Below are 27,402 nucleotides of genomic sequence, written 5' to 3' on the forward strand. Positions count from 1 at the left end.
TTGTAGCGCTATTTGATGGATGATATAAACTGCTTTTTCATTTCAAGCATGCATGTTTTGATAAGACTTCAGTCAGGTGATAACTCACCAGTATGATTCGGATTGTCGCGCGCATGTGGAAATGTTTGTGCATCAACAACAAATAAACTCAGCAGCACAGCTGTTTATGTGTGTGGACGTTACTAACAAATTACAAGTAATCCGTTACAAAAATGTTCATGGTCACCATAGTTGTTACCAAAATACCATAGTCACTGCATTTACTAGTGTAACACACTGTGGTAAACTAATATGGGATCCTCTTCAAGGAAGCTTTCTTGTACTTACCTAGATGCTACAGTTTTGGGTAACTTTTTATTTTACAGTGGCCTTGTTACATAATGTTATATGTACTTGCCATAGTAATAACAGTACATTAAATGCATAATTACATGCAACTAACCCTCAACCAAACCCTAATCCTACCATAAACCTATAGTAAGGACATGTTGTTAATTAATATTACTCGGTACTTAAATATATAATTACACTGTAACACTTGACACCTTAAAATAAAGTGTAACTGAGATTTGTTGTAACAGTAACTGCTGTTTTGATAGAAACTAAGGTTACCATGGGACATTTTTGTCAACTCTCAAGTGGTTTCATACATTGCAGGCATTTAAAGTGGGTTATGTCATTGCCTTCATTCCCACTATTAGTATAATTAAGAAGTAGTTCACTCCATTATCAGCCTCAATGCTGCTATGTTGTACTGATCTTTACATTAGACCCAATTTATTCTACTCAAATTCTTCTGAGGAACAACCTTTAAAACAAACTTCAGTTCACTTTCCCAAGGCTATATTAGAAGGTTGTGGTCTATATACCTCAAAAGATTCTTCAATGGTTGAGCAAAGCATATTTATCTTGTCAGGAAACGTTTTCATTGTATGGTTCTTGGGTCTATTTGGATAACGCTGTTGATAATTGTGATTTTTGCCAAGTTGGTTGTTCATTTTTATTAGTCCTGGAATCAGATTTCTGTTACAGTCCCCGTAACTAAATAAGTTCTCAGCAACTATCAAGTCCCAAGCATAATTCTAACCCTAAACTCAAGTCAAATGATTGGATGACAGGAATGTTGTTGGGTTAATTGACCCAGAAACTACAGAAGTCCACAAACTTCTTCATCCTTCATACCAGGGTTGGGCAGAGCTCAGTGCCAGTGTCTGTACCTGTTACACGTGGTTGTGCCAAGTATTTCGAACACCAGAGAAAGAGGTCAATAACCAGCTTGACCTCTTTGACAAAGAGCTACATTCTCTCGAGTCAGCCTGTGGCTGTTCTTTCCCTCAACAAGAGAGTGCTATCATGTAAACACTGAATAGGTCTATGCCCACCGCACACATGAGACCATTGTAAGATAGGAAGGTGAGGATCAAATGCAGTCAATTCCGCATAGATGCCTTGGAAGGGATTTTCTCATGCCTTGAGACTTAAATTGCCTCTGGCCTCGCTGAACCGTAATGCCAATCACCTGATATCTCACACTCAGGCAGGCTATTAAAACTCAAGGACACTGAGTTACCCGGGTTTATATGGGCATGCAATGGGTCAGAGTCACCTTCCAAATGTTTCTTATCATTTAAGGTCACTTGAACCAAATTTGCAGTAGTCTAGACTACTTGGATTCCGAAGAGACGAAAAACACCTGACGGATTAGGTTAATGTCGCTTAATTGTGTAATAATGTTCCCCTAACCTTTGTCATGGTGTGTGTTTGAGAAAGCCCTATTCGTTTTTTATTACATTGACCTTTAAAATTGGATTTGTGAAGCCCTGTGACTTTTTTTCTTAGAGAAAAGGCCTACACACATCAAACATCAAAAGAAATCACCAACAAATGGCCTAATCATTGCAGAGATTGAAACTAATATTTGTCAGGTTGAACTAAAACCAAAAGAAGTACTCGAGTACTGTGAGTGGCGCACTCACACTGCTTTCAAAGGCAATGTTTCTATTTAATATATTCTTCTTTAAATAGTCTTTTCTAGCTCAGAATATATACGGCAAAACAAGTGAGTCTGAAATTGCCCCCCATACCCTCATTCACTATTATTAGTCCACTAATATAGTCCACTTAAAGGGTTAGTTCACCCAAAAATGAAAATTCTGTCAGTAATTACTCACCCTCATGTTGTTCCAACCATGTAAGTCTTTCGTTCATCTTCGGAACACAAATTAAGATATTTTTGATGAAATCTGACAGAATTTTGACTCCTCCATAGGCTTCCAGTGTGACCGAAACTCACCGGCCCAGAATAGTTATTAAAACATCGTTAAAATAGTCCAAGTAACTACAGTGGCACTACATTAAGTTTATCATGCGACGAGAATACTTTTTGTGCGCAAAAACAAACAAAAATAACGACTTTATTCCACTTTTCATTTCCTTCTCTCTGGGCCTCGTAGTGTTTTTGCGCTGCGCGTCTGTGTTGCACGTCATCACGCAACACACACATGACCGGCGTCGGCCAATAGTGAGCCTACGTGGTGACGTGTAACACAGACGCGCTGCGCAAAAACACTACGCAAACCAACTAGACATCCAGAGAGAAGGAAATGAATAGTGGAATAAAGTCGTTATTTTTGTTTGTTTTTGCGCACAAAAAGTATTCTCGTCGCTTGATATACTTAAGATTGAGCCACTGGAGTCACTTGGACTATTAACGATCTCTTTAATAACTTTTCTGGGCCAGCAAGTTTCGGTCACACTGGAAGCCTATGGAGGAGTGAAACATGGCTCAGATTTCATCAAAAATATCTTAATTTGTGTTCCGAAGATGAACGAAGGTCTTACGCGGTTGGAACAACATGAGGGTGAGTAATTACTGACAGAATTTTAATTTTTGGGTGAACTAACCCTTTAAAGGGTTAGTTCACCCAAAAATTAAAATTATCCCATAATTTACTCACCGTCAAGCCATCCTAGGTGTATATGACATTCTTCTTTCAGCCGAACACAATTTGAGTTATATTAAAAAATATCCTGGCTCTTCCAAGCTTCAAATAGGAGGGAATAATAACTGAGATTTTGAATACATCATAAAAGTAATCCATATGACTCCTGGGGGTTAATAAAGGCCTTCTGAAGCGAACCGATGCGTTGTTGTAAGAAAAATATCCATATTTATAACTTTATTAGCTATAATCACTGGCTTCCGGTATCGGCCGTACGTGAGTCTAGTTCCGGCGGAAGAGTGAACTCTAAACTAACCCTTTAAAGAAGTTGAAAATGAGTTGGTGAATTCAGACAGAAAGTGCTCCAAAATAGCTTCCCGCTTTTGCGTTGTTTGTGCTTTCTGTTTAATAGTAATAAACGCAGTGCTCATCTGGTAAGCTCCAATAGTTACGATTTATGAAACTAGAAACTAAGGGGAAAAAAACACGTGACTGGAAGAGTCCATTCTCTAGCCGCTGAGTTTACTGTACATTGTTTGTACATTTTGTTATTGCAGTGCAGTGGGATTGAATGAGTGCACTCTTAAGGGGTGAGACACAACCCAGGTCATGGTCCTGCAAGTTCCGTTTGGAGCCGCTTTCCGTCCCTAGTCCCTTATTGTAATTTAAGCCACAAGGCCAATTTGGCAAATAAGGAAATTTGGTAGACTAAATTGGGTAGTCATGGCCCCATTGATCAGCACTGGCGACGAATATTCACCTTACGGCCTAATTTAAAAACGTACTATTGTTCTGAAATTTGTTATTTCGAGATCAGTCATAAGGTTCCGCCATTCTCATAACATCTAACTTGGGCAACAAAGAATCACAAAACACTGGCCAGTTTATGTTTGAACATGATATTTGTTTTATGTTTTCCCAAGTGGTAAGGCTCGGGATGCTTGTTTGTTTGATTTGCGTGCCCTATGATGTGAGATTCAGATGTACGCTCTAGACTAAACAAAGTGTTAGCGTAATTGCTACCTGGAGTCTTGTGATGTAAACACACACAGCCGTTGCTCTGTACTCCCGTCCTTTGATTCACAGGGGTTACCTGATTGCCGCGCCATCTGTGTTCCGTGCCGGTGTGGAAGAGGCCGTGAGCGTGACCATCTTCAATGCAGTAGAAGACACACGAGTGCAACTGCAGCTCAGCGTCAAGGGCGAGATCGTGGCACATAGCCACGGCACTGTACGAGGTGAGAGTTACGTAGGGGAATTTACTTACTTGCTCAATTTAGCATCTAAAAGTAACGTCTGTGGTGCTAAGAGCTTGGATCTAAAATATGTAATTTAAATGTTAACAACTAAAGTATAGTTTTCACCATGAAAAAACAAGCAAACATACCAAGAGCTTCTTTTGCAATATCTTGACGCACCAAAGGTGAATTCCCTTGGTTAAACATCAATACTTAAGCCTCATTTTCATTTGTGAGAAATTATATATGGCACATACTCTACATGAATTAACAAAATTCATAGTTTTTATGAAGGTTTTGTTCAATAAAGCCCCTTATATAGGCTATCACAATAAATTCATGTTTTGATTCAGAAATCTGGGTGCTTGTGCAGGTTTCACTTACATTTTTTTCTCATTTCAGATAAAGCCACCATCAAAATAAAGGTGAGGACATCACATCAGCCAGTTCTCCTGAGCTTAGTGTGACATTTAGCGTATGCTTAATAACCACAATGTTCCCAGGTGCCATCAGATCTCAGAGGCCAGGCACATCTGAAGGTTTGGGGGAACCGTCAGCTCAATGAGGGTGGCTACATCTTTCACAACCACACCACTGTGACGGTGGACAGCAAAGGCTCAACTGTTTTCATCCAGACTGACAAGCCAGTTTATAAGCCCCTGCAGAAAGGTCTCTGCATTCACCTAACACAAATGGGTTACTTATGACAATAACTTTGTTTGTAATGCTAAATGTCTTAATGCAGTTGATACTGGCTATGTTCAGATTACTGTCGTACTACATACTACACACTGTATACTTATTTTGTGCATATTGAAAATGTGCATATTTTACATCCTGCATGCTGCAAAAATAGCATAGAAATTAGCATGCTATTCCGAGCTTGGCCAGTGTCACAAATAGCTTTGAGATAGAAGCATGGTGAATTTGAATTCATTTCTGTTTGTTTCTTTCTCTCCCCTCTAGTTCTTATAAATGTGTATGCTGTCACACCAAACCTAAGGCCAACCAGTGAAAAGGTAAAGTCCTGAAATTACATGGTAAATTACGATTGTAGTAGAGGAGCATTGTCCTTTTTAGCACTAGCAACATTTATCGAGTGTCTAAAGGCTTATGCTGCAAGCATTTCCAGAAAGGGGCAAAAGAGAGCTTAGCTGTATGCCCCTCATATACAAACAAACATGCAAATTACAGAAACACATTCACCAGAGCCAACTTGAAATCAAGCTTTTTTCCAAAAGCGGCTCCAGCTGTAATGTGTCTTTTTTGAAAATTGCTAAAGGTTGGCCGCTGGTAAAACTTCTCTCAGTTGCAGGATTGATTGAAATCTTGATGGGGCTAATGTAGCTGTAGTTGTACATATGTGTTATATGTGTCATCCTCATCCCTCTAATCATTTCCTTGTTTTGTTTTACAGATTGACGCTTACATAGTGGTGAGTGGAGGCCATGGGGTGGACACTGCTGTGGTTGGAGTGTTTCTTTCCCAGCAGGGTCCATGTTGCACAGCTATAGAGCTTGACAACTGGTCGCCGGTGTTGGGTTCGACCCTGGAGCAGACGCTTGTGGGCGACTAGGGAGATAAAAGGGAGCGAGTCTTCCTGGGGCATTTCCCCCCGCTGCTCTGTGCTTAGCTTCCATCTTTTTCCCACATGCTGCTTGGTCTTTGAAGCGTCTCTGGGGCAAACACTGTTGCTTAGTTCCAGAAAATTCTTCTGAAAGCTGTGCAAATGGCCAAAGGGGGAGCAGAAAAAAATGTTTGCTATGTATACGATGCTTCATGTTTATGTTAGTTTGGCACCGTCGGCCTCTGGCTCTCGCTTGAGGAAGTGTCAGTCGGGGTGTGTGTAGTTTTGTCTTGATTGACGGGCTCCTGGAGTGTTGGCCCTTTGAGTCAGGGCAAGGTCAGTTTGTTTAAAAGCATCATTGGATTTGAAACGTGCTTTCCTAAGCTTGTTTCTATGCTGCCTTTTTACGAGTGTAAAGTGGCCTCCAGATTTAAGCCAAGCAAATAAGTAAGAAAAAGACTATTTTAACCACATAGTGTTGAAGATTACCACTTTGTTTACCCAGGACCCCAGAGGATCCCGCATAGTCCATTGGAAAGATCTGAAGTCTGTTTGTTGTGGTAAGAACTCTTACTGTCTTGTTCCTTTGGCTGTTATCAGGCTGTTGTATTTTGTTATCATGTTGCAATCATTGTCACAATATATAATAAGCTTTGATCGCTATGATATATTTATAGTGCTGATATTTTAATGTCACTATTGTCTCTTAGGAATCGTCAATATGAGCTTTCCACTATCAGACCAACCAGTCTTCGGGGAATGGTTAGTTTTCGTGGAGATGCAAGGCCACACGTACAACAAGTCATTTGAGGTGCAAAAGTATGGTAAGCAGTGTTGATCCTTTTACAAGAACAGATTCAGATAATTGTAACACAACATAGTAAATTAATAACATTCTGTAAAGCATGAATTAAAAAAATGCTATTATTTGACTAAATTTGCAGTTTCAGTCAGAGTAAGATGGATAGAAATGAATGAACATGATTGATTTTGGTCTTCTTCTTGAACAGTCATGCCCAAGTTTGAGCTCATCATTGAGCCCCCTCCCTACATTCGAGACCTCAATTCATGTGAACAGGTCACAGTCAAGGCAAGGTAAGAGGAAGAATCTGCCTGTCATCTTAAACAAGTAATTTTGCAATGACTTCCAATATCTCAATAACCCTGCCATCTCCCAGGTACACCTTTGGAAAGCCAGTGTCAGGCAAATTAACAGTTAATATGACAGTCAGTGGAGTAGGCTACTACAGACATGAAGTTGGCCACCCGGTGGTGAAATCAATGGAGGTGAGCGCATAATAAAGTATTTACCTGATGAAAAGACCAGCATACTTAACTTACTCAAACAGTAAAACTTCTTTGGTTGACCACTTTCAACAGCAAAGTTCTGCACTGGTCTACCAGTGCCTTGTCCTAAATGCAAGTTGATGTCATATAGACTGTCGAGCAGTTGTCCACTATGAAGTCCAAACCAGTGCAAGCTCTGTAAAAGGGCACATTGCTTGCCTATGTTATCCGCTAAGGTGTACTTCATAGCAACTCCTTGAGATAGCTTCCAGTCTTGTGGACTTCATGGACAAGACTGCAAGTCGAGATCAAAAGACCAAAAGTAGCAACTCTCTGTAACCAGTTTCTTTTCTTTTACATAGATCAAAGGCTCAGCCACTTTCAGCCTCTGTGTAAAGGGCATGATGCCCTTAGAAGTTACAGACCATTTCCGAGGCGCAGTGAACATGTGGGTGACAGTGAGCAGTGTGGACGGTGGGCGGCAGACCATATTTGACGATTCTACGCCAGTCCACAAGCAACTCATTGACATCAAGTACTCCAAAGATACTCGCAAGCAGTTCAAACCTGGTCTACCCTACAAGGGGATGGTGAGAGGAGGATCCGTCTTCTGTTGGAAAGCAGATAATGTTTCCTTGTCATCCTTTTTACTAATCAATCCTAATTTGGAATGATCGTTTTTCACCACTGACCCCAGATTGAGGTGACCTATCCGGACGGGAGCCCAGCGGAAGGAGTGCAAGTGCGGGTTAAGGCCGAACTCACCCTGAAGGACAACGTCTACACCAGTGAACTGGTCTCACGCAATGGCAAAGCCACTTTCGAGATCCCCTCCATCCCCACGGCTGCCCAGTACGTCTGGCTGGAGGTCAGTGGGAGGGATGTGGAGATGTAGCGGAAACTTCTTCTGGGGGTGGTTTAACCTGGTGCAGGGGTAGCCAACTCTGCTCCTGGAGAGCTACCTTGCTGCAGACTTTAGTACCAACCCTGATCCAACAGGCCTTGCCTATGATTGTCAAGTAATCTTGAACACCTTTAATAGCTGTAGGTGTATTTGATTAGGGTTGAAGCTAAACTCTGCAGGTTGTTAGCCCTCCAGGCTACCCCTGACCTTGTGATTTCTTAATTATGATTTGATAGTACTAACCCTGAAAAGTTGTAGGTTCAAACCCTGCAAAGGGTGATGCATGACTAGCACCATTGTTTAGGAAGGTTGCTCAAGTGCCAATGGGACTATGCCTCTAATGTCACTTTCACACTAGATGTTTTGGTCTAAACTGGGTTTTATTTACCGTAAAGGTTTGTTTGATCAGTGAGAAGGCCGTCTTACAGGTAAATACAAAAGATCCATACTTGGATCAGTGTAAATCTATCAGGGTCTGTAGTTTGGTGCCTGTGAACCACAGTATGGTTAGTGGTTGATAAGAAGGCTATCTGAAAGATAACTACTATTGATTGTTTATTTTGCATAGTTGTTCACCAAACGTTTGGTAGAAACACCAAATAGAGTCCAAATGAAACACACAGTGCCTACATTTCTAACTTCATTTGAATTTCTTCTCTCTTTGATTGCAGTCAAAAGTGACAGCCATTGATGGCAGGCCTGCAGGAGACCAGTATCTCCCCAACTATCTGTCCATCAGTAGCTGGTATTCTCCGAGCAAGTGCCACATCCAGCTTCTAAGTCCCCATGCTCCTCTTATGGTAAGAGATATTGCCAATATCATTATTGGTGATTGCTAAGATATACACAAGTATTTTATAAGTTTAAACAACCTTTAATCGTGTCTAGATTGGAAAAGAAGCAGAGATCTCCTTGAAGTCCACCTGTCCCTGTAACTTCACCTTGCACTATGAGATCGCCTCTCGTGGGAATATCGTGCAGTCTGGTCAGAGGCATACCAAGAGCATGGCCAATCGTGAAAAGAGAGCTACCATCACCTTTGACACGAACATTCACACCACTGCCAAACCACCACAAGACACAGGTCAGTTTTATTGCAATAAATGCAATAAGCCTTTGTTCAGTTTATTAACTTAATAATATGCCTTTTTGTCCTTAAAAATAAAATCAGTGTCATTTCTATCACATGTAAAGTTATGTATTGTATTTGATAACATTCTGTAATTGATTTTGGTCACTCTTTTAAAGGGGGGGTGAAATGCTCATTTTCACTCAATCTCCTGTAAATCTTGAGTACCTATAGAGTAGTAATGCATCCTTCATATCTCCAAAAAGTCTTTAGTTTTATTATATTTATAAAAGAAAGATAGGCTGTACCGAGTCTTTCCGGAAAAAAACGAGCGGCTGAAGGCGGGCCGTGTGGGCGGAGCTAAAGCTGTGCTAACGCGCCGAGCTAACAACACACAGAGACATTTGAAGCAGTTTTACTCACCGCCCGGTTCCAACCACGACCGCGAACCTTTATCATTGTGACTGCTCGATCCTTAAGCATTAGACGATCTGCAAATCCGTCGATCTGGGCTTTGTTTATAAAACAAGCATCGTCGAAATGCAGGGAACAAACAGTCTTGCACAACCTCCGTTGATGCTCTGAAAAAACAAACTCCATCCACTGGTCCCTTAACGCCGGGTTCTTTGGGAATCTGTGCAGGGATGTCTTGCCCTGGCAACCAAAAACCCACTTCTTTGGTGACATTGACTTCCCTAAAGCCGAGCATAGCGCTTTGATGGGCGTACTGCTTTCGCTCTCTCGCTCTGGTCTACGGTTGCGCGCGCGCCCGCGTCCTTCCGGAGAAGTGCCCTTAGGACCCGTATAAGGAAATTCCGCTACATCTGACGTCACACATGCCCATACTCGAAAAAAACTTTCCGAAACTTGTGACAACCCGGAAGGAGCATTTTTGGAACAGAAATACTCCTTCAAACGTACAATTAAATTTTTGAAACTTTGTCCATGTTTAGCATGGGAATCCAACTCTTTAACAGTGTAAAAAACTCAGTATGCATGAAATAGCATTTCACCCCCCCCTTTAAAGATAATTCCATAGCTAAAATTGTATGTATGAATTTATATATGTATCAATTTTATGCAAATAAAATTAAATAATATTTCTACTTTTTTGAATAAAGTTGAAAATGACAAACAAAAATATTCTGTTCACATGTGATTTTTACGTTTATTTGACAATCATAGATTTTGAAAAATGTAAATATATGTTTTAAATTATGTATTTCACCTTTTTTGATTTTCTTCATTTTTAACATGTTATTGATAATTTTATAATGGACTGTTATTTCCATTTCTGTTACTTTCTGTTTTCTGTTCTGTGTACTAAGAATTATGTTGCATATTTTCATAACAAAATGTTTTGGAACATGAATTAATCAATTAATGAAGCTTACTTATAGCTCATAAAGGCACTATTCTTCCTCTTTTTTTTTTCCTCCCCATTTTTTTCTGTCCATCTTTATGTCCTCTGTCTGCCCAGACTCTGGTGTGTCCTCTTCTCAGGCGGAAACAGACAGCTGCGTGTCGGTTCTGCATTTCAATGTGACTCCTGCCATGGCCCCTCTCAGTCGCCTATTGGTCTACTATGTTCGGGAAAATGGAGAGGGTGTGAGTGACAGTCTGCAACTTCCTGTGCAGCCCCGCTTCGAAAATGAGGTGGGTTGAGTTGCTCACTAATTGTTATTCTGGCGTATAATTTATTAAAGGGATGGTTCACCAAAAAAGTTCTGTCATTACAGTATTTACCCACCCCCATATCGTTCCAAACTCATATGACTTTCTTGTCTTTAGGTCTCTTTGTCTTTGTCCACAAATGAGTCGATGCCGGGCAGTCCGATCAGTCTGAAGGTCAGAGCAGAGAGTGGCTCATGTGTATGTGTAGCTTCTGTGGACAAAAGCATGTATCTTCTCAAACCAGGCTTCCAGCTCACACCTGAGAAGGTCAGTCCTCATCTGAACCTTCATATATACCACCAATAGCTCGGAAGTTGTCTTAACTGGGTTTGGTTTGAAGGTGTTCAAGGAACTGGCTGACTTTGATGTATCTGATGCCTTTGGGATACCCAAAGATGAGGGACATTTTTGGTGGCCAGGATTGTCGTCGCGAAGACGACGCTCCTCTGTGTTTCCATGGCACTGGGACATCACTAAAGATGCCCGTTTTGCTTTTACGGTGAGGGCATCACTTTTTTTAGAAAATATAAACCTCTAGTTTAGATATCAAATGCTAATATGTCCATGTAATTGTGTTGTAGGAGACTGGGCTGGTGGTGATGACAGATATGGTGAGTCTCAATCACAGGCAGAGTGGAGGGATGTATACAGACGAGGCCGTCCCTGCTTTCCAACCGCACACCTCCACCCTGGTGGCAGCTATGCACTCCCGATCTGGGACACGGTACACATGCTCACAGTGTCTGAAATTATAAGGTTAATCTCACATTCCATTGTCTCTAAGTTCAGTAAGAGAATTGTTTCTTATGTCAGTGTGTGTTTTTCAGGGCAGAGAACCGCAGACGTACATTCTTCCCAGAAACATGGATATGGCATTGCTTTAACATCAGGTAGTGAAATATTACTTTGGTTAACTCGCATTTTTACATTTTAGATGCATGCAGAAACATACTGAGTACAATACAGCTACAAAATGTGGGGTTAATAAGATGTTTTTAAAGAGATTAATTATTTTGTTCAGCAAGGATTCTTTAAATTGATCAAAAGTGACAGTAAAGACATTATGTTCCAAATGACTTCTATTTCAAATAAATGCTGGTATTTTAAGCTCTCTATTCATAAAAGAATCCTTAAAAAAAAAAAAAAACATTATGGTTTCCACAAAAATATTAAAATCATTTGCTCTCACCCTCATGTCGTTTCAAACCCGCAAGACTTTCGTTCATCTACGAAACACAAATTTAAAGGAAATATGAGAGCTTTCTGTCCCTCCATTAAAAGTCCACACAACTACCACTTTGATGCTTCAAAAAGTTCATAAAGAGATCATAAAACTAATCCATATGAATCGAGCGGTTTAGTCCAAATTTTCTGAAGAGACACGATCGCTTTATATGATGAACAGATTTAATTTAGGCTTTTATTCACATATAAACATTCATCAACTCACACATAAGTTGTGGTAAAAGGAAGCTCAATCATGCTTGCTTGGCGTGCGAGAACCAATGAGGTTCATTCTCATGTTACGCAGCACGTTTGAGTTACTGCAAGAACCAATGAGGTTTGTTCTCGCACTTCAAGCTTATATGATTGAGCTTCTGTTTATGTTCGTTGATCAATGTTATTATGTGAATAAAGACTAAATTCAATCATATAAAACAATAAAGTCTCTTCAGAAATTTTGGACTAAACCTCTCGATTCGTATAGATTAGTTTACGATCTCTTTATCAACTTTTTTAGAAATGTAATATTTTCAGATTAACATGTTAAAAAAGAGAGAGCAGCCAACCAAGGATGGTCTGAATGTAGGCCTTTTCTATAAGTCGCGCTCACCTCAGCATGCTTCTCTTTGGGAAGCCAATTGGTGCGATACATGAGACCCACAGGATGCTCATACACACACACACATATATATATATATATATATATATACATACTTTTTACTAATTGTAACTTTTATTTACAGCAGTGTTACTGGGGAGGCTGAGTTACGTTTGGATGTCCCCGATTCCATCACCACATGGGTGACGAGGGCTATTGGTCTGTCTGCGGAGAAGGGTCTGGGTCTGGCTCAGACTGCTGAACTGCGCACATTTAAGCCCTTCTTCATCGACTTCACCCTGCCGTACAGCGTTGTCCGTGGTGAACAAACCAAAGTCCCACTGACAGTGTATAACTACCTTCCTACATGTGCTGAGGTGTGTGCGCGCGCATGTGTTTTTACACAGATCTTCTTAAAATTGATCAATATTTGTCACAATCAGATAACAGAAAAAGATAAAAGTTTCATAGAGAATTGGGTCCAATAAGGAACCACCCAACACACTCAAGCAACCATAAAACAACAACAACTCAGAACATCTTAGCAACTGAATAGCAACACTTTGGCATCATGGCAACAAGTTTTGCACTGTCAAGCACCATTTACAAGACACTTACATGACTTTGATACACTACCATGGTTTCTGCCTTCATATCATGTGGATTCAAATATTATTTAGTACCAGCTTATTTTTGACTTGAGGTATGTGCAGAGAAAAGATTTGCAGCCGTTTTTGGCGCTGAGGGGTTTAGAGTTGAATCCTTGAGGAACGATGGGAGGCCATGAGTTAGGCAGCATGGAAAATGTGCAATGCACCTCAAAAATTCCCTAGAATCCTTTAGGAGCCCTTGGGAGTTCATGCTGTATTTTTGAAAATGCAGGCAGCATGTGTTTGTGCAATACCGCGAAACTCCATGACTTAATTGTACGCTCATTCTCCGTAGGTCCATGTGACAGTGTCAGTGCCCAAAGGGATCAAGTTTGTGGGTCACCCAGGGAAACACCATCTTACCCGGAAAAAGTGTGTGGCGCCCGGGGAGGCCACGCCCACTTTTATAGTTCTGCTCTTTTCTGAACTGATATCCGCCAACATCACAGGTTAGTCCATTAAATACTTCAACAATGCCCCATACAGTTGGGTAAATCAACTACTTAACAGAAACGGCAAACTAAATCAGAACAAATAAGTGAGGTGCATCTTGGGATAATTTTTTTTAAATGTATTAAAGGAGTTAACCTGTATGCTGGACATGTCTCTTCCTTCATATCATGTGGGTTTGAAGCCCTTAGACCAAAAGACATTTTAGATCATCACTTTTTACTGGTAGTGTATAAATCTTGGGCTTGCTACGTGTTTGACAAGAATTGTGTATTTATTCTCACTGTAGTTTACAGAAGGTTTATTATTACAAGACATTGCAAACATTCTTGGGAATATTAATCAATCGTTGTAACTTTCTGACTCTTTGGCTTGTTTCAGCCTGCAATTTTTTTAATGTAGTGCCATTTCATCTTTAGCAAAGCACAGATGCCAAATAAAACCTTTGCCATTGACTTATGTAATGACCCGTGCTGGAGAATAGCTATGTTCTTTTTGAGCTATCAGATGAGGAAAAGTACATAAGGGCATAGTGGTGGGGGTCTTTTCCATCCATCTCTATGGTGTGTCAATGAATTTGTAGGTCAGTGCTAGCCAATGCCCCCCCTCATGGCTCTGTCCTAGTCCCCCTGGCTCCAAGTCCTTCCTTCTCACTACACACATACAAAGGGGCTTTGCTGGCAAGCAGCCATTCTGCTGCAAAGCCATGTGTGTATCCTATTATCCCCAGGCCATCAGGGTCTCGGAAGACATTACGGGTTTGTTAAAAAAAAGGGAAGAAAGCATGCTGCCAGAAGTCTCACATGTGTGCACTTGCATATATATTAGTGCATATATACTTTGCCAAACAGCAACTTTTCCCCTCTTATGCACCCACAATGCAAATAAAGCATTTTTGTCATTGAGTTGTTCTCTGTCATTTCCCATATTTGTTTCCATGGCAGCTCGTGCCGTGGCCTACAGTGAGCCAAGTTGTTGCTCTGATGGGTTGCAGTCCAGCAAAGCAGGCAAAGTGGGTGAGGAACAGGAGGACAGGAGAAGCCCCGCAGGCATGGACTATGTTCGCAGGAGCGTGCTGGTAGAGGTGGGGACTCTGTCTTATAGTCGCTATATGTTGTGTTGCAAACAGGTGTTTTAGTGAGTGTTATATACCTCTTCTGGTACTTTTTGAATGTACTGATTGATTGGACGAGCACAGTATAATTTGCACTGGAGATCACTTATCTGTTTTTGTGGTGTTCCAGACCAGAGTATGTGAGCGGTACAAAGTTTAAAAAGGAGTGTGCAGAGGAGTTATGTGATTTTTGCTTGGAGCACAGAGTGTTTTTTTCGTTTGTATTTTGCTTAAATATCCCTCTCTTGTTTTTCCGTAGCCTGAAGGTTTGCCTAGAGAATACACGTACAGCGTCTTTTTCTGTCCAAACGGTAAACAAGTGTTCATGTTCTTTATTAATTCTTTAATTTTTTCACACTGATAGTATTAGTTGCTTGCTTCAAAAATGGGAAATTTATTCTCAAATATTTCTACCCTCACATTTCACAGAACGAATCCACATCTCCACACCCAACAAGTACGAGTATCAATACGTGAAGAAGCCAGCCAAAGTTGCACATGTTCAAGTGGCCATCAAAAGCCACAATGACGCCCACATTGCCCTCTCACCAAGCGCACATGACAGTACGGAAATGGTGGAGATTGTGCTTGGTGGAAGGCAAAACTCGCGCTCCTGGATCTCACAGGGTAAGATGGGAGAGCCTGTAGCCAGCGCCCCAACACCAGCAATCCTATCCTGGGATGAATTCCGAAGCTTTTGGATCAGCTGGAGAGGAGGGGGGGTGCAGGTAAGTTGAAAGCATTAGGAGTTGCAGTTTTTGATTTGATGGCTACCATATAGAGGGTAGTTCAGGATGTGACTTTAGGCCAAATTATAGGAGGTTATAAGCAGATTTACAAATTACCTGATTTTATGACCACAAGGGGTCGCTTCCATCAAATTGAGCAAGTGTGTTCAGATCATGGCGATAGTGGCGCTTACCAAGTTTAGCTTTGGTACGTTTAAGTTTTGGACCATTACACACGTCCAGTTGACTTTGTTAGAACATAATTCAGTAACAGTTATGATAAATCCATTTTGTAAATTTTGTCAGGCTTGTTCATTTGGTCAATTTCTGAGATGAAAGTGAAAATTGGATGGAGGGGCTACAATTCTAGCTCGTTACTAAAAAAGTACACCATTTTCAGAACCGCTCCGCTACTGTCATGGAGAATTAAAAAATTTAGTGGTGTTAGTAGTGTTTCTGTTTGTTTTGTTGAGCTCCCTAGCACTGCATTGCATACTAATGAGGTCATATTCTACTGGCTAATGTCACTGCAAAGACACTGTGATTTATGACCACTGCCTAGCTCTTACTGGTACAAAAAGATTCAGATCCGACACTGAAGTTACTCTGCTTCACTTGTACATTACTTGCACATAGCAGGGGCTATATTTATTTTGATATTGTGAGCTATTTTCAGTGTAGCATAAGTCATATTCCATTTTAGATGGTCTAATATTTAATGACAAACTCTTTTCAATACCAAGGTAGTCTGTTTATGGGAGATTCCAAACTGGGTCTATGTAGGCTTAAGGTGATGTGGGTAGCTATTGCCAAGGCTTGGCAATTGTTTTTTATGAGCTCCATGTGCCTGTTAAATGCAGTGTTCATCAAACTGCTTTTTGAGTAGAACTTAATTGGTTTCCATGTTATTATTGAATTAAAGTGTAGTCGTACTTGCTTAGTTTCTGAATGAACGCATACAAATCTCCACCACGTCATGCGCAGATCAGTTCATTGTTTTGTAAGGGTGTTTCCGAAAAATAAAAAATTCGGAAAGAGTCTTTTATTTTCACAAGATTTACACGCAAACGCAAAACACCTGCACAGTGCTTCTCAGTTTGGATTCGATCTTTAGCTAGCTGGTGCGCAAAACCCTTTTGAAACTATTGAAAAAAGACCAGAACAGCTTGGCCTAGCTTGGTGATCAGCTAATAACTATAGTCTGGTTTCATAATCTTTCTTGTAATAGGTTGGCCATGGCCTAGAGCCCTCCAGTGAGACCCTGATCATGCAGTGGGCCGGACCACTCCCTGCTCATGTGCGGCATATTGGCTTCTCCACTGGCTGGGGTTCCGTAGGTGAGTTTAGGATCTGGCGCAAAGAAGATGCAGACGAGAACCACAATGAGGCCTTCACTCTAGGAGTCCCACACAATGTGGTGCCAGGCTCAGAGAGAGCCACCGCAGCCATGATTGGTGAGGAGGAATTCTTAGTGTATCCAACCAACAGAACACACCAAAACTTCACATTAAAGTTTGTTAGGTGGCATGTATAATTACTGTAGTGACAATCTTTTGTGTCCTAGGTGATGTCATGGGGCCCACCCTCAATAACCTTGACAAGCTCCTCCGACTTCCCTTTGGTTGTGGGGAGCAGAACATGATCCACTTCGCACCCAATGTCTTTGTGCTCAAGTACCTTCAGAAAACCCATCAGCTTAGCCCAGAGGTGGAGGCAGAGGCCACCGACTACCTACTGCAAGGTACAAGGCAGAACATGCCTTCATTCTTAAATGCGTCGTCTTGATTATTAATCTTCTGAAGAATTATTTAAAAGTGATTGAAGATCTGTGCAAACGCAGTGAAAACAATGCCTTGGGTCTTCCAATGTACCTGGCAGGTTATCAGAGGCAACTGACATACAAGAGGCAGGATGGTTCCTACAGTGCCTTTGGGGAAAGAGATTCCTCCGGAAGCATGTGGTAAGCTTCTACTGTGTGAAGTCTGTACATGCCATGTCTGCTAAGAAGTTGGCTTTAATTACAATAGCGTAAGCCATTGGTTCTAGTATGTCCTTCATTTAACCCCTCATCTCCAGTAAGAGAAAGGTGAACTTCACAAACATTCCATGTTTAATTATTTTTTCATTTATTGACACCATGCTACTCTGATTTATGGAAAGCTAAACCTCAGATTGAAAGTATATGATGTTTGTGTTCCTTAAAAACACAAAGAAATGCATTGTCCTCATGATATATATTTGTTTAGCACAAAAATTGAAGTGATTCATTTAAGAATGGTTGTCTGACTTTTAATAGAGCCATGGATTGTAAAATTTCGAGCTGACTGTACCCTGGAGCCTCATTAACAAACTACTAATAAGCTCCCTGACTCCAGTAACCGGAGAACAGATTTATTGGTTGTTTTGGGGGATTTCTTCCCGTGGTCTAGAACAGCCATAATTAACTATGCCCTCTGTGAGGTCAAAACCCCCTACCCCCACTATATTGCCTACTACACCGTCGGACACACGGGAGCCCGAGTTGCAGGAAAATTATGTTAGCCTTAGCTATTGGAGCCACTAAAAGTAGGGCACATGCCTGATACCTGTACCCCCTTTTCTTGTATAAACTTGCATGACTACTAGTCAACTAGTCCATTTTAACTAGTCATCTAGAAACATACTTGACTGGCCTCCAGCATAATGTTTACATTGTAAATGATCCACCATACTCCTTGTAACCACAGCAGTTGTAGCTGGTTTTGGCCAATTAAATTATGCATTGACATAGCGTGTGTGAGTGGAGAAAATGTCCATGCAGGTGAGAAACAAATTTAGGTAAGAATGAATTGAGAAACCCTGACATCAGTTTAAGTTGCATCACTGCTTTAAGTTTTGATTTGAGGGGGGATTCCATCTTAAAGCTGTTGGGACATGATCCAATGGGAATGTCAAACCCTCTCTAAGATTGTACATCCGTCTGAGACTGTTTACAAGTCCGAAACAACCCCGCTTTTGTTTCTGGTCCAGTTTCTGCTATTAGCACAGATCATTTATTGCCAGGTGAACAGCAGCTCCAGAGCTGGGCTAATATGTCCCAGCTTGGGCTGAATGATAGGACAGGAAATTGTGGTTCCTAATGAAAAGATTGGCCATAATGGTGCAGCAAGTATTTAATGTCCCCATCAGCGCCTTGGTGCCCTAGTAATGCCAAGGCTTTCAAACCTAATCTGCTTCAATGGAAAGAGCAGCTAATGTTCTGGAACACAGTGAAAAATGTTATTTATAAATGCCTGTTCAGCTTTAGCAGAGTTTCGTAATGTGTGTGGATGTCTTCGAAAGTGGAGGAAAGATGTTTAGACCTTGGACCAGACCTGGCAACCCATCCTCTGGCATCACTCGCTGGCATCAGCATGTCTGGATCCAATGTGAGCCACATGCGGCAGTAATATACTCTACATCCCCCAGTAACCCACAGCAATCCCACAAACTCATGTAAGGTTGCTCTAGAACCTGAACGACTTTCTCCCATGGACCACTTATGGAGAAATGTTGAATATACTGGCTACACGGAAAAGTGAAAAGAGATCCAGACTGATGAGGTCAACAACAATTTCTGTGGACATGGATAGAAATAAAACCCAGTTTAATACTATGAAGGTCAAATTCTGTTGTTGAAATTTTGGGCTGCCTTAAAACCACATTCAAAAATGATATGCTTAAGGTTAGTAGCTCTTCACCTCGAGTTTGTTATTGAACGCTTGAAGTGGTTCAACACAGATGTTTCGGGATCATTTTAAGAGCCCTGTTTGCCTTGAGAGTCCTGGCAGTGGTTTCCGAGCATTCCAAAGTATTAGGTAAGGTGACTTCTTACAAGGATCACATTGTGAGAAAGGCACCTTGCAAACTTCTGATTGAATGTCTTATGCAAGCCTAACTAGAAGAATCAGGGGTGTCCCCTTCACTTTTCTGCTCTTTAAATCATCTGAACACTTTCTAGAAACTTTCCCTTGGGTCAGGCAGTTAAAGACTCTGACACGGTATTACTTAACATTATAAAAATTCTTGAAGGCTCAATGCTTCAGTCTTACGACCTCTCTTGGGGAACATAACATCCAAGGCCAGGCCTGCAAGGACTCTGTAGTGTTGTTTGGGTGTTTGTCTTGACATCCCTACAGCTCATGCCTTTGGAAAAACTCGATGATTGTTTATTTATTGACCTTTATTTTAAGTGAAGTCACTTGTATCATCATCTGGCTGCTTTCGGGAATGCTGTCATGACATGCTATGTTTAGTTAAAACAAATCAGAACATGGTTTACATGTTTGTAGAGCCTCAGTTCATTTAACTCACAGAGCTGAAAGCATTTACAAGGCAAAATCACTCAGCATTTCCATTAGCTGTTTCTTACACTTGTCAAAGTTCATCGTTGCTCTGATGTTTTCAGTAGCTTTCAGTTTATGTATGTATGTATTCCTGCATGCAGAAACATACTTGATTTGGCATTCTGCAAGAAAATCTACTTTGTTCACATCCACACTCTATGTATTAACTGTGTAGCTTGACTTGACAAGCAAGTGTTTGAGTAAGTTTGACAGGCCAAGAAAGAAAGTAGTTATGGACAAAGACAGTGGACAATTTTTGGTTAATGTCAATTGTCATACCTTATGAGACTGATTTCGAACTCTTTACAAGTTGCCTAGAATGAACTTGTATAAGACATCAGTGTTGGTATCTGTTACCTCTTGGTCCTCCAGGTTGACTGCATTCGTACTGAAATCATTTGCTCAGTCACGTGGCTTCATCTTCATTGATCCTGAAGAATTACGTTCAGCCAAATCCTGGCTGATCACTCATCAAAAGAACGAAGGATCGTTCCCAGCAATGGGCCGGATACTCAACAAAGACCTGCAGGTACATAAATGGAGACTTCTTATTGTTTAATTCTGACTACCGTTGAGATTTTAGTGACATGGGTGAACTAGGAAAGGTCCATATGGAATTCAATGCACTGGTGCCCACTGAATTCGTAAAAGTTTATCCAAAAGACCTTATACAAAAAGGATAGCTTTGACCAAGATATGTTTACACTTGATACAGATCCTTTCTAGAAGAACTATTTAAAAAACAGTTTAGTTGTCTCAGAACATTGTATAATTAAGCAAGTAGCCCTGAGGTTTACAAGTTCTCGTCAAACTGAGGAAGCTTGGATAGAGGTGTTATTTATCATCACTCTGGTGAAAGCTGCTCTGTCCAATTCCTTTTAAGGGTGGGATTCATGGAAAGATCGCCTTGACTGCGTATGTGGTGGCAGCTCTTATGGAAACTGGGATTACAACCGAGGTGAGAGATCTCCCACATCTTGTTTACCCTGTATCCCATTAAACTACCTCTCAGTGAGGTCTCTTCGACAACCTTTTCAAACATATTTCCGGGATCCATGTTAAGAGGGCATTCCTGCTTCGTAAGATGATGGATGTGCTGGCAGAGAATCAACAGTATTTCTTTCAGCCTTGTGATAAGTAATCTAATATGGAAGCTTGCTGTCTAAATCTAAAGATTTATGATAAGAACATGCATAGACAATGGAATTTTTCACCCTGCTTACATTCCCTTCTTCAAACTTAAGAGATTTGACAATTCCATTAAATGCACCATGACCATGTTGCAATTTCTTTACATTGCCCAGCTAATGCATGCATTTACGTTCATTGTCATTAAAAATGCAACTTGTTAACCAAAAATAACTCAAATTTAGGGCTGTCAAAGGTAACATGTTTGCATGCAATTAACTGGAACCAATTAGACCTGCATGATGATGTTAATCATGATTTTAATATTTTAATTGTTTGACAGCCCAAATTTGAGTAGGTTCAGTCATTTGTACAATCTGAGTTTTCATTAACGAAACAGCACCTCATAGCTTCCTGCTGAAGATTAGAGCCAAGTCTTTCCCACCTGCCCTCTGACATTTCGCTTAGGTAATGTGTGGCATTGTAGCCTTCGAAGTACAGACAAAATGATTAACTTCAAAGATCCACATCTCTCACTCTCAAATCGACTTGATGAAAAGAATACCAGTCAGATTAGCGTGCATGCCTGCTCAGGGCTAGCGTCCAGGATCCATGAGAAAAAGGACATATGGTACAGATAAAAGTCAGTCTGCTGATGCTAAGCAGATGAAAGATCATTAGCGAGGTTGTACATTTCTTAGGAAGAAAAAGCTGAAGGATTTAAATAGATTTGTACTGAAGGTATTTTGAAATTTTAGCACAAGAAACACCTGTTAGCAGTGTAAAAGCGAAGCGATGTCTTTACATATTTTAGTAATCTCTCTCTACACCTTAGCAAAAATAGAAGTATGTTCAGATACACTTATTATTATTCTGATTAACTATATTTATTATCTTCAGCCATTGAATTGTTCTGAATGGTGTTTTTATTCAGGAGGAAAAGGTTGCAGTTGCTAAAGCAAAGGCGTTTTTGGAGAGCAACACATACTCTGCTGACGACCCATATACTACTGCTCTGTCCGCATATGCACTCACTTTACTTCGCAGTCCATATGCTCCATTGGCTTTGAAGCGACTTAACCACATGGCCATCACTCAAGGTAATTTATCAAGGTGTATTAAAAGATAGTTATTGGTTGCAATTAGCATGTTGTTGATTCCAAATGTTTTGCTGTCTTTGCAGATGGTTTCACTCATTGGAGTCTTACTGGAAGCACTGTAACTGATGAGGACACATTCATGGGCTTCAGCGATGGCCTCTCCCAATCAGGTATCTGTCTATCAATCAATCCATCAATCAATCAACTCACAAACTATATTCAATTTATCAAACTTGTTTTCTCTTTCTTTTTAGTTGTGTCAGCTGAAGTCGAGATGACGGCTTATGGTCTACTCACCTACACGCTTCTGGGTGACGTGGCATCGGCCCTACCTGTAGTTAAATGGCTGTCAAAACAAAGGAATGCCTTGGGAGGTTTTTCCTCAACTCAGGTGACAAATATGTTTTTCAGTCCTTGTTATTGGGCTACATTATGTTCGCCCCCAACAATCTACTATATCTACTATTGTGATGTATCCCACAATGCATTGCATTCAATCCAACAGTGGTTGTATTTGTAATAGCATACTACTCTTTTGGATACAATAAGTAATACACTAGAGTGCACAAACATAGTTTAGGTTAATTGTGCGTTATTCAACTTGGGTTCTTTTCTTTTTTTATTCAAATACAGGATACTTGTGTGGCATTGCAAGCCCTGTCTGAATATGCCATCCTGTCATATGTGGGTGGGGTCAATCTCACCATATCTCTGGCTTCCACTAATCTGGATTTCCAAGAAACTTTTGAGCTTCAATGGGACAATAAGAAGATTCTTCAAAAAGCTGTGGTAAAAATCATCCACAAACACTACTGACATCTCTACATTCTACTGTCAGAGAGGTATTTTCAGTGAGGGCCTGAACTTGATACGCCCCTCCTCTCAGCATCTGCTTGGCACATCACCCCATTTTGTGATTAGCAGTGTCAGTTTAAATGCGTGTAATTTTGATGTTGGACAGGGGCCAGTCGGTTAATGTATTTGCTTATGCTTGTGCCGGTAATCTGATTGATAAGTCTTGCATTTTCTCTCTCTCTTTGTTCAGATACCCAGCATTCCAACGGGACTGTTTGTCAGCGCTAAAGGAGAAGGCTGCTGTCTAATGCAGGTAATGTTTCTGGCAAACTCAATACCACATTCTCCCTACGGATAAACGGTTGTACTCTTCGTCCTCCTCCTCTTCTAGAGGCGAATCCCTCCGCCAGCTCTCTTTACTGGGGAAATTCAGTACTAATGTTCACATTCCTGCCTTTAGAATGGAAAGATCTGGTAAAAGTTAGGTAATTGTATGCCAGGGGTATGTTCTTTCTCCTGTAATCTACCCCTAGATGGGATGGTCTACTCAAATACTTTTGGTACGATGTCCCTTAGAAACAATAGACTCATTCTTGGCCACAGAACAACTAGAACCACATCAGCACCTTGACGTTCTGTTCTCAGGTTGTTTGGATGAAAAGATGCAAGTTTTAAGATTATCTTTTATCTGTGAGCAAACAAATAGTTTGTAACAAAATCCCTTACACTAAATATTTTGGCACGTAGATAACACAATTTGTGCTACAGACATGAATGAAACCTCAAATTTTGTGTCTCGTTTTTAGGAGACCAGGCGTACGACGTTACTCCTGGTTGTCCATTAAATTTCATATATACAAAAAATACTAATTTGAATGGAAATGGGGTTCCAGGCAAAGACATCATGGGGATTCATCATATGCTTGTCTACATCTTCAGATTGATGTATCCTACAATGTGCCTGATCCAGTGGCTAAGCCAGCCTTTCAGCTGAAAGTCGACCTCAAGGAACCCAGACAGGAACAGCACATCTTGCCGTCCTCTCGACACATGTCTTCTCGCTCCCGTTCTCGTGATGATAACCGATCAGAGCTGAGTCGCAAGCGAAGGGCTCCTGTAGACGATGAGGACCCCGCAGCCCACAAAGATCACCTGGACTACAGTGTTACTTTGGAGGTTTGCACCAGGTAACAACGTCGACAAAAGGATTTGATGCATTTTTAAGTGTATTTAGAGATTGATTTTAGATTTTAGAAGTATCTCAGATAGCATGCAATCATTGAAACAATGTTGAGTCAGTGTTGATGCGTCAACGCTAATTACATTGAATTAACGTTACAAAGTGATGTTGCTTTAGCATCACTCTTGCACCCTCAGTTAATGGTGAAGCAATGTTGAGATTTCAACCAAAAATCAACAGTAATAGTATTGATTCAACATTACAAAGTGATAATTTATCAACATCACTTTTGCACCCTCAGTTAATGTTGAACAAAAAAAAATCAATGGTAATGCTACTGAATCAACATTACACTATGATTGATTCTACATCAGCAATGCTGAATCAATATTGAAATATTGTTGAATCAACATTACACTATGATGTTGAATCTACATCACTGCTATTGAATCAACACTGAAATTAACAAAAATAATCTTTGGTTTGATCAATGTTACAATGTGTCGTTGATTCTAAATTTAGTTAAAACACTGAAAATACAACTGAAAAGGAATGTCAAACAACGTTGCCATCTGATGTACCAAGTTAATGTTGAAACAACATTAATATTTCAACTATACTTAAATGGTGCGTCAACAAATTCCTGTCCATTTCAAAATTTGGTGAAAACCTTTTAAAATATAATTGACACCTTTCCAGCAGTTGAGTCAATATATTTTATTCAATCAATCAATGACAAAAATATATTAAAAGTAGAGGTGGGCATAAATAAATTTTTTTAATCTAGATTAATCTAGATTAATTTTGAAATTAATCTAGATTAATCTAGATTAAAATGGCTCATTTGAATTCTACCAAAGGCATTCAGAATATGTGTGCTACCCAAATAATGACTATAAAAGTAAGTCTTTGAGAACGGGTTTCTCAAGCCAGGTGGCGCATAGAGCTGGTAAGTCCCGCCCCTTCCGCTAACCCCGCTGGACCTCAAAGTTGAAAAACCGTCAATGCAAGTGAATGGGAGAAAATAATTATTTTCTGGTCCCGTTTGAATTGTGCCATGAATGTGAACATATGTTGTCTTTGAATTTTTTATATAACTTTTCGTGTAAAGAATGAGACAATTTAGCGGGTAGAAGTTTGATACGGTTAGACTTTGTGTGAGAGCACTTTGTGGACTACAACTCTCGACGCGTTTGAAACGTCAACACCACTCGCACACGGACACTAGCTCACGGATCCCGCTAAACATGGCTGTGTCTTTGGTGCACTTCACCGCCTTCTTTCAGGGAGAGGACAAAATCGTTGAGGTTGGTGAAAACCACGGTTAAGTCAACTTTATGGGGTGACGTCACATAGGCGACATGTAGTCTTTCTCGTTATGTCTTTTCCACAACTGCTAGCCGACGAATCATACCATATACTGTCAAACTCGTAACATGAAAAGTTATATAAAAAATTCACAGACAACATATGTTCACATTCATGGCACAATTCAAACGGGACCAGAAAATAATTATTTTCTCCCATTCACTTGCATTGACGGTTTTTCAACTTTGAGGTCCAGCGGGGTTTTACGGAAGGGGCGGGACTTACCAGCTCTATTAGACCAGGGGCTCATCTCCTGTTTCCAAAATGCATCACAAACTGCTTGAGAAAGCTGTTCTACTCATAGACTGTAAAAGGTTACTACTGTACTGTTACCGTACGTAGGCAACATTAGGTAGGCCTATGTTATTATCAGGTACTATAGGCTATCAATTAGGGATGGGCGATATGGCCTAAAATCCATATTGTGATATACATTGCAGCCTCTTGCCATAACGATATTATAATAAAACCATTTCAGAACAGGTTACACAGACCCTGCTAAACAACTGCTAAATGTATTTTTTATTTTTTTTTTTTTTGAAAGGGTGTATGTAGTTTTGAGAACATATATTGTGCAAAACTGTAAGTATACAACATCATTTTGCAGATAAATAAAATTTAAGTACACTAGCTACAGAGACTTTTAGGTCTACTCTAGGCTAATGTTTATTATGGCTTGGAGCTTATGAAAACCCAAATTTAAAATGAGAATATTGTCTAACTGATGTCTTTTCAGTTAAAAAGAAACACAACAACGATTCTTAAAATCGGGCGCTTTTAATAAAAAGAGATTATGTGCTACACCACTCACTAAGATATATTGGGAATAATACGCGCGCGCTGGTATTCAGTGATATGTTTCGTTTTGAATTTGGTGGTAGAACGGATTAGTCGTGTGTTTACTTACCGAACTGTTACACCACACAGTCTACGTCGGACGGCTTAAATCCGAACCAAGTCCAAATAATGGATGTTGCACCGATCTTTTACACTTTCACTTTCAGCCGTGTTTACTTCAGATGACGACGAATATGATGCGTTGCAGCCGCGTGTTCCTCGCGGCCGCGGGTAGATTGCGTCATCATAGCTTGTGTAGCTTGAGCCAGCTCCCAACCCAACTTGGAGAATAGATTAACGGCGATATTTTTTTTTATCGCGCGATACTGCGTTAACGCCGATAACGGCCCACCACTAATTAAAAGATCATTCTTTAAAAAAGAAAGGGGAGAAATAGGACAAAAGCATTTCAACCTTTAAAAATAAAATTGGCTTCAGAAGTCTGATGTCATAACTACAGGTGGTCCAACAGTTCAGGTTTTTAAAAACATGTCTTACATCAGACTACTGTCTCTTTTCCTTTGGGTTCTCTGAAATCTGAAAAAAAAGCATGATGTTACTCAAGAACAAGTCAATTCAGTTGTCATACATAGTCACATTCAAAAATGTTAATATACTAAACACAATATGATTCACTTTTAAAAAAAGTTGCTGAACACAAAATATTCTAACTACGATTATAGTATGGTTAAATTCTGTTTATTTAATTAATTTTCCTAAAATCTATTAATGCTTCAAAAGAAAGCACTATGGCAGGGGTGTCCGATTTTATGTCCAGCCCTAATTAAACACACCTGAGGCAGCTAATCAAGGTCATTAGTATCAATGAAAACTTCCAGGCAGGTGTTGGAGCTAAACTCTTCATGAAGAGGAACACCTCTGAGCTATAGCCATTAACTATATCTCAGTTCATTTTCTGTTTAACTACATAGCATTCAAGTAACAAGTTTATCTTGTAGAATAAAAGAGCATAGGTTTTTCAATGAAAAAAAACGGAAAATTTCCGCCGGAAATGAAAATTCTGTCATTATTTACTCACCCTCAAGTTGTTCCAAACCTGTATGAGTTTCTTTCTTCTGTTGAACACAAAAGAAGATATTTTAAAGAATGTTGGTAACCAGAATGTTGACAATAAATACCATGGAAGTCAATGGCTACCATCAACTGTCTGGTTCCCAACATTCT

General features: G+C 40.2%; 1 protein-coding gene across 1 annotated transcript in view; it reads left to right on the top strand.

Annotated features, from left to right (window-relative positions):
- The window catches only part of cpamd8 (C3 and PZP like alpha-2-macroglobulin domain containing 8), a 39,521-nt gene that overhangs the window by 252 nt on the left and 11,867 nt on the right, over nt 1-27,402 (top strand). The window contains exons 2-35 of the mRNA XM_081383754.1: nt 4,029-4,180; nt 4,583-4,605; nt 4,684-4,849; nt 5,147-5,199; nt 5,598-5,615; nt 6,253-6,307; nt 6,458-6,571; nt 6,758-6,842; nt 6,926-7,034; nt 7,397-7,624; nt 7,732-7,902; nt 8,610-8,738; nt 8,827-9,022; nt 10,488-10,663; nt 10,799-10,948; nt 11,022-11,180; nt 11,263-11,405; nt 11,509-11,571; nt 12,649-12,880; nt 13,449-13,602; nt 14,548-14,687; nt 14,977-15,028; nt 15,147-15,445; nt 16,674-16,899; nt 17,010-17,186; nt 17,324-17,405; nt 20,182-20,338; nt 20,693-20,767; nt 21,872-22,037; nt 22,121-22,207; nt 22,292-22,428; nt 22,671-22,826; nt 23,083-23,145; nt 23,772-24,019. Of these exons, the coding sequence (XP_081239880.1) occupies nt 4,029-4,180; nt 4,583-4,605; nt 4,684-4,849; nt 5,147-5,199; nt 5,598-5,615; nt 6,253-6,307; nt 6,458-6,571; nt 6,758-6,842; nt 6,926-7,034; nt 7,397-7,624; nt 7,732-7,902; nt 8,610-8,738; nt 8,827-9,022; nt 10,488-10,663; nt 10,799-10,948; nt 11,022-11,180; nt 11,263-11,405; nt 11,509-11,571; nt 12,649-12,880; nt 13,449-13,602; nt 14,548-14,687; nt 14,977-15,028; nt 15,147-15,445; nt 16,674-16,899; nt 17,010-17,186; nt 17,324-17,405; nt 20,182-20,338; nt 20,693-20,767; nt 21,872-22,037; nt 22,121-22,207; nt 22,292-22,428; nt 22,671-22,826; nt 23,083-23,145; nt 23,772-24,019 (4,641 nt within the window). The remainder of the gene's footprint in view (nt 1-4,028; nt 4,181-4,582; nt 4,606-4,683; nt 4,850-5,146; nt 5,200-5,597; nt 5,616-6,252; nt 6,308-6,457; nt 6,572-6,757; nt 6,843-6,925; nt 7,035-7,396; nt 7,625-7,731; nt 7,903-8,609; nt 8,739-8,826; nt 9,023-10,487; nt 10,664-10,798; nt 10,949-11,021; nt 11,181-11,262; nt 11,406-11,508; nt 11,572-12,648; nt 12,881-13,448; nt 13,603-14,547; nt 14,688-14,976; nt 15,029-15,146; nt 15,446-16,673; nt 16,900-17,009; nt 17,187-17,323; nt 17,406-20,181; nt 20,339-20,692; nt 20,768-21,871; nt 22,038-22,120; nt 22,208-22,291; nt 22,429-22,670; nt 22,827-23,082; nt 23,146-23,771; nt 24,020-27,402) is intronic.

This window comes from Scardinius erythrophthalmus (genome assembly GCF_964197995.2).
Source record: "Scardinius erythrophthalmus genome assembly, chromosome: 14".
NCBI lineage: Eukaryota > Metazoa > Chordata > Actinopteri > Cypriniformes > Leuciscidae > Scardinius > Scardinius erythrophthalmus.